We start from the raw sequence: 7,782 nt of genomic DNA on the forward strand, positions 1-7,782 counted from the left end.
TTCTAGAATAATTTGTGGATAAAAAAAGCATAACCTCGGTAACCACTTCTGAATTAACCTTAAATCACATCTCTCAAGTAAAGCTGCCTCTTTTTTAGGTTTTCTTTTCTACCCTCTTGAACTGAGATAAATGCACTATTCATAGACGATCTTCAGTTCAATCCTTAATCTGAGCTGAAGGCACTATCCATAAACAATCTCTGGTTCACTCCCTCATCTGAGAAAGAAGATATGTTATTGGTAACGACGCAGCTATTTTTCTCATGCTTTCCCACTGAAATACACAATGATTGTTATGAATACTCATTAGTTCTAATGACTGATAAGATGGAAATGATTGTATCTAGTTCATTCATAGTAGTTGTTTACAGCTGATTCTCGGCCTCCCCCCACCACTATGACGTATTAATTGCTTTTTTTATTGTTTGTTGTTTGGTGAAGTTTTTTTGTTGTGCAGTGAAGTCAAGGCGTTGTGACCTTGAAGTGTCTGGTGCATGGATCGTTCAGATTTTTTTTTCATATGAGATTTTGTGTGTTTATGTGTGTGTGTGTGTGTAGGAGAATGCACGGTACAGGGTTTCATCATGTGCTTGTTTGTCTATGTACAAACATACGTCTGCATACTTCGAAGATCCTCCAAGTAATAAATGCTCCATCGGTGTTAGGGCACCAAGTTAGTAGTGGAGTGACGTCACAGCAATAACCGTTCAACGGCTAGAGAGCGACATGTTCACTCCACGACGTGTGGCAGAGTAATGCGTATTCATCGGTCTGCCCTCACCTCTCCCGAAGCGATGAAGGTTCGCTCTAGCCCCGCTATCGATGGTGACACAACGGCAGCCGAGGACCGTTTGCCTAGCGTCTACCCTCTCCGAGACCGCAACGACCACTGCTTGCTCGTATATCGACATCTGTTATCGCATTCAGTTGGGAGGTAATCTTGGCGCATGTAGTTGAGAAGTGGGGTTGGCTATGACGTCTTGACGGGTCCTATCAGAGTGTATTTAAGAAGCGTACGAGTGTTGGCTATGTCAGTTTACATCAAGTGAGTTAGTGAGAACTATTATATAAAATGTATTCCTGTGACTGTGGTAAATCTTTCACTCGTAGTGATAATCTTCGTCGGCATCAGCTCCAGAGTTGCCAAGGAGGGCCTGCAGTGAAACGGGTGAGAGTGGATAATGCAACACCTATGTATACGTGCAATTGTTGTAATGTGACAATTCCTATGAGCCAAGTGAATTCTCACCGAAGAACCATGAGTCATAAAAATAATGCATGTGTTCAATTGTCTGACGGTGTTCAAATTATAACGAATGCATTCAATTGCCGCATTGCTACATACAGGGTGGAGAGTTCGATTGTAACCAGTGACTACATGTCATTTTTCAATAAGATTAGGCAGAAGGTCATTGAATTACTGGAATCAGCCATCAGGATCCATAAAAGCATCAAGGTGAATATGGAAGTTTTTGGGAATTATATTCTTCAGACTGATGATTCGAGGGACACCAAGTCATTTAATTCCCAAAATAAAATAGTGGACCAATCTTCAGATTTGAATGCTGTTTTTGATGGATTCCGTGATGTAATTGTGGCTCAAACGACTGAGTTCCAGGATCGTGACTCAGGTATTTATTTTTTAAAAATTTCAATAAGATTGAATAGTAATATTTTTTTTTTTTATAATTCAGGTTGGACTTGTGAAAAAATATTGTTTCTCGAGGTCAACATTAATAAATACAGTCCACTGGAAGGACGTTCATATGTGAAGCTGCCTCAATGTATTCAATGGAAGAAAGCTGTTGTGAATGTTCGTAATGAAGATCAATATTGTTTTGCTTGGGCTATAACATCAGCATTATATCCTGCAGATAGTCGAGTGTCCGAACTTACGTCATATCCACATTTTTCCACTGTTTTAGATGTCACAGGTATGGATTTTCCGGTTAAAGTTAATAATAAGAGTATCGAAATATTCGAAGATAGGAATGATATTTCAATTAATGTTTACGGTTTAGAGAGTACATTTGAGAAGGGTAAAATGAAGTATGAAGTGATTGGTCCATTGCGATACTCACAGAGAAGACTCCGGAGACATGTCAATTTGTTGTTTATAACTGATGACTCCGGTAATGGTCACTATTGTTGGATCAAAGATCTTTCAAGATTAGTTTCTAATCAACTATCAGCTCATAGACAGAAAAAATATTTTTGTGACGGATGTTTGATATATTTTTCTGATGAGAGATTGCTTTTACGTCATAATATGTATGATTGTAATCACATTAGTACCACAACACCAACTACTAATTTAAAGATCAATAAATATGGTAGAATGGTTGCGGAAAATAAACTAATGTTTGAAAACTTTGAGAGGCAAATGAGGGTGCCATTTGTAGTGTATGCTGATTTTGAATCAGTGCTTAAACCGATTCATGTGAATGAGCCAAATCCTGGAAGTTCATACACGATTAAAACATTCAAACATGCCCCATATTCATTTGCTTATTTGATAAAGTGTTCATATAATGATGATTTGACAAAATTTGTTACATATAGGGGTGTAGATGCAGCTCAGAAATTTGTGAGTAGCATTGAAGATGATTTGAAAGAGATACATGAAAATCATCTCAGAAACCCTAAACCAATGGATACACAAACTGTCGAAGAAGAAGAACAGTTTGTTGCAGCCAGAACTTGTGGTATATGTAATAAAGCATTTACTGATGGTGACGTCAAAGTAAGAGATCATTGTCATGTCACAGGAAAGAAAAGATCACATGCCGCTCACTCGAAATGTAATTTAAATTTCAAAATACCAAACTTCATACCTATCATTTTTCATAATTTAAGTGGTTATGATTGTCATTTATTCATAAAAGAATTGTATAGGAATAAAGAGAAAGTTGATGTTATCCCGCAAACTAAAGAGAAATATATATCTTTCACGAAGCATCTCTTTACACACAGCTATACCGATAAAGATGGTGTGGTTAGGAAGAATTATCTCAAAATGAGATTTATCGATAGTTATAAATTTATGACTAATTCGTTGGAGAAGTTGGGTGCAAACTTGACCTCCGATCAATGTTTGGAGATGCACAAACATTTCCCACAAATTGAGAAATTCAATTTGATGAGACAGAAAGGTGTATTTCCATATAGTTTTGTTGATGACATTGACAAATTGAATTATCCATTACTTCCGACAAAAAATCAGTTTTATGACACACTCAATTGTGAACATATATCGGAAACTGATTATGATAGGGCTAGAAAAGTTTGGAATTTATTCGAGTGTCAGAATTTAGGGGAATACTCTGATTTGTATTTGAAGTCGGATGTATTGCTACTATGTGATATTTTTGAAAACTTCCGCACCACAAGTTTAGAGATATATAACTTAGATCCGGCACAATATTACACTGCACCTGGATTATCATGGGATGCCATGTTGAAGTTCACTAATGTTGAATTGGAATTACTAACTGACATTGATATGATTCACTTTTTTCAAAAAGGTATACGAGGTGGAATTAGTCAATGTAGCGAGAGGAAACATATAGCAAATAATAGATTTTTACCCAATTATAATCCCAACGAACCTTCCACATTCATTACATATTTAGATGCAACAAATCTATACGGTCACAGTATGTCACAACCTCTACCAACAAGTGAATTTACATGGTTGACACCAAATGAAATTCTTAATCTCGATGTGATGGATGTGAGTACTGATAGTCCGTATGGGTATGTATTTGAAGTGGACATTCATTATCCACAAGAGTTGCATGATAAACATTCTGACCTTCCATTTTTAGTCGAAAAAATAATACCACCTCGTACACAATCGAAAATTCCCAAATTAATTCCAAATTTGAATGATAAAAGAAAATATATTGTTCATTATAGGAATCTACAGCAAGCTGTCAAAAATGGATTGATTGTAATGAATACACATAGAGTATTGAAATTCAAACAATCATGCTGGATGAAACCCTATATAGATCTTAATACTGAAATGCGTAATAGGTCTAACAACAAATCTGTTAAAGATTTCTATAAACTAATGAATAATGCGGTGTATGGAAAGACAATGGAGAATGTAGATAATCGAATTGATGTTAGACTCGTTACACATTGGGAAAATATAAAGAAAAATATAGGTGCCAGCACTCTCATAGCCAAACCAAATTTCAAAAATTGTTCAATTTTCACTGATAATTTCGTTGCCATTCAATTGGGTAGAGTGAAGGTTCATTACGATAAACCATTATATTTGGGATTTTCCATATTAGAATTATCTAAAACAGTCATGTATGACTTTTTCTATGGATGCATCAAACAACACTTTGATGAAAATGTCTCTTTACTTTACACAGATACCGACTCGCTCATTCTTAAAGTAAACACAGAAAATTTTTATGAATTCATAAAAACTAACATAAGTAGATTTGATACATCCAATTACAGTATAGTTAACCAATTCAATATTCCAGTAACAAGTTCAGTCTTGGGTAACTTCAAAGATGAATTTCCAAATGATCCAATCATGAGTTTTTATGGTACAGGTGCTAAAGCATATTATGTGAAATCTGTTGATGGTGAATTTAAGAAAGCCAAAGGGGTTAAACGATCTGTAATAAAGAATGAATTGACATGCGAAGATTATCAAAAAATCGTCGAACAAGGTGGTATGATATTCAGAAAGATGAATTCATTTAGAAGCGTGTTACATGATATGTATACTGAATTAAAAAATAAAGTTGCATTATCATATCACGACGATAAACGATTTATCATTCCGAATACTACCCACACTCTTCCTTGGGGTCATAATGATATTGAATTTTATGAAAACGATCCAAATGAGAACATTCGTTGGATAAGTAATATTATTCAACAATCACAATCTCAGGAGACTCCATTGGATCAATTGATTAATTTATTATCTGCCGAGATCAATGATTGAAATATCATTCAATATCTTCAAAACCGGAAAATTCAATATTGATATTTATGTAGCCATTTATAATTAATAATATATGATAGAAGTAATGTGATATTAATGTATTATGTATGTATGTATATGTATTACTGTAATGAATATAAAATGATTAAAATTTTATTTGTATTATTTCTATTTCCCTAATCAATTACTGCAATATATAGTATAATGTAAATGACAGAAATATCAGTTTGAAGAGAATCATCGTAGAGTGCACAATGTCTAAAACAATCGATAAGTTTGGTAGAAAAAGAAAATGGGGTGGTAATGTCATTCGAGGTCCTCCTGGGAATGGTTTTAAATTAACAAAAGATGGTCATTATGACATGCAAAGGAAAATATTGAAAAATACAAGTGAACCAATTGACAAGAGTGATTGTGTAACTGTATCATATCTTGAGGGGGAAATTAATGGAGCAAAGGAAGTTATACTTCTAGCCCTACAAGCTGCAATACAATCCACAATAGGCAATATTGCTCGGGACGCCCGGCAAGCATTTGACGATAAAATTGCAGAGGCTCGGATAACTTTCACTCGTAAATTTGACAAACTTACAAGTGATGTAGACATAAAAATGTCTGACATAACAGCGTCTACAAATAAAAAATTTGATGCTATGTCAAACATAACAGGGACTACAATGAAAAAGTATGATGTACTGGAACAGAGAGTTGAAGTATTGGAGAAAAACCATAAAGAAGTTTTGGAGAGAAACTATAAAGTCAGGCCATCATCATCAGGTGGACTGGGATATCCAGGACTGAACATTAATCCAAATCATAGAATAATACAACCAAAACCAAAACCAACTGATGATGTATTAATGGAACCAACATGGTGAATGTATTCCCTCGTTAGGTTAGGTTAATAGTTACGTTAGGTTAGCTGCATAGTTACGTTAGGTTAGGTGTTAGGTTAGTATTCCCTCGTTAGGTTAGGTTAGGTTAATAGTTACTGTAGGTTAGGTTAGGTTAGGTTAGGTTAGGTTAGGTGTTCGGTTGCATAGCGGTAGGTTAGCGTACTAGGTTAGGTTACGTTAATACATACGATAGGTTAGGTGTTCGGTTGCATAGCGGTATGTTAGCGTACTAGGTTAGGTTACGTTAATACGTTAATACGTTAGGTTAGGTGTTCGGTTGCATATTATGTTACGAACGCGCGCGCGAAGAGGGCGTAGATGTCTCTCCAGATGTCCCGCCTACCTGGGGCCGGAGGCCCCACCCACCTGGGCGGAGCCCAGGCAGTGGGCGTGGCCCGTTAGGGCCACGCCCCCCCCCCGGTCGCCACCAACTTTTCGGATACCCCGCCCCTTTCCGAAGCCCCGCCCCCTTTCCGAAGCCCCGCCCCTCCTCTCCCCGAAGCCCCGCCCCCCCGACTCCCAACATTTGCGCATGTACACCCCTACCCTCATCGCGCATGTGCGCTCCCACCATTTTCCCACCGCTCACGCATCGAAGTCGATACCCTCCGGAGAGCACTCCACAACATTCAGTTCGAGAAGTCATCTCATCGAGAGCAGTCCACTCCACAACAAGGCAGTACGTTCCAACGACCAACTTGATATTTGAGTAAGTACATTAGGAATGTTATTTTTTATATCAACTAACTTTGTATTATTTCTTCTTTTTCAGAATGGCAACCAATACACAGGAGGTGAATAATGCTGTGGCGTCTATTCTGCCGGTGTCCGCTGACCAGGAGGAGGCAGCAGCTTCGAGAGCGGTGACGGTTGACCAGCCAACCACTTCGCGTTCGCGAGTTAGGTGCAGATCTTCTAGCCCTGACTTATTCGAGGAGGAGGAGGAAGTCAGGGCTGTGAAGAAGGTTTGCCAACGACCTGCAGCAAAGGTTGGTCCTATTTCAAAGTACCGAGCTACTTGCAATAGGACTAATCCTTATGCAGGTAGTTTTTCGACCTCTCGTAAGAGGGCCTCCACACCAGCAGCAGCACCAGCAGCAGTGGAAATTCCGAGGAGTCCTTCTCCGGAGTTGGTGATATTGTCGCCGTTGGTGACGCGACTACCACCGCTGCCAGCGACACCGGCGGATCCTGAGGTGTTGGTGCCACAGCCTATCGGAGAGGTTAGTGAAAAGATGAGTGTTTTTCTGCAGAGATGCAAGAAAGCAGAACGAGCTGCCCGATCTAGCGAGGCCGCGTTGGTTACCATGAAGCGACAAATGGCTGAAATGGATAACCGACGGAGGGAACTCCAAAGGAAATGGCCGAAATAGATCGGAAGTATGCATCTCTGCAGGAAAGGTGTAAAGCAGAGACCTCTTCGATAAAGCTGTACAAAAAAATAGTGACAGACGTAACCTAACCTAGTACGCTAACCTACCGCTATGCAACCGAACACCTAACCTATCGTATGTATTAACGTAACCTAACCTAGTACGCTAACCTACCGCTATGCAACCGAACACCTAACCTAACCTAACCTAACCTAACCTAACCTAACCTAACGTACAGTAACTATTAACCTAACCTAACCTAACGAGGGAATACTAACCTAACACCTAACCTAACGTAACTATGCAGCTAACCTAACGTAACTATTAACCTAACCTAACGAGGGAATACATTCACCATGTTGGTTCCATTAATACATCATCAGTTGGTTTTGGTTTTGGTTGTATTATTCTATGATTTGGATTAATGTTCAGTCCTGGATATCCCAGTCCACCTGATGATGATGGCCTGACTTTATAGTTTCTCTCCAAAACTTCTTTATGGTTTTTCTCCAATACTTCAACTCTCTGTTCCAGT

The 7,782-nt window shown here is 38.3% G+C and overlaps 1 protein-coding gene across 1 annotated transcript; it reads left to right on the plus strand.

Annotated features, from left to right (window-relative positions):
• Window positions 1-6,289: 6,289 nt before the first annotated feature.
• LOC141487474 (uncharacterized) lies at window positions 6,290-7,247 on the plus strand. Its single transcript, XM_074186559.1, has 2 exons — window positions 6,290-6,583; window positions 6,647-7,247. Exons 1-2 carry the CDS (start codon window positions 6,432-6,434, stop codon window positions 7,245-7,247), a joined length of 753 nt encoding a protein of 250 aa, XP_074042660.1. The 5' UTR covers window positions 6,290-6,431.
• The last annotated feature ends 535 nt before the right edge of the window (window positions 7,248-7,782 follow it).

Source organism: Leptinotarsa decemlineata, unplaced genomic scaffold (genome assembly GCF_025532065.1).
Source record: "Leptinotarsa decemlineata unplaced genomic scaffold, Ldec_3_MD MMD2_P_RNA_scaffold_2, whole genome shotgun sequence".
Classification (NCBI taxonomy): domain Eukaryota; kingdom Metazoa; phylum Arthropoda; class Insecta; order Coleoptera; family Chrysomelidae; genus Leptinotarsa; species Leptinotarsa decemlineata.

Excerpts from the sequence above, each read along its gene's own strand:
- LOC141487474 (XM_074186559.1), top strand. The coding sequence starts at position 6,432 with ATGTGCGCTCCCACCATTTTCCCACCGCTCACGCATCGAAGTCGATAC. Across the intron at positions 6,584-6,646 it reads ACGACCAACTTGATATTTGA|AATGGCAACCAATACACAGG; the intron begins GTAAGTACATTA and ends CTTCTTTTTCAG.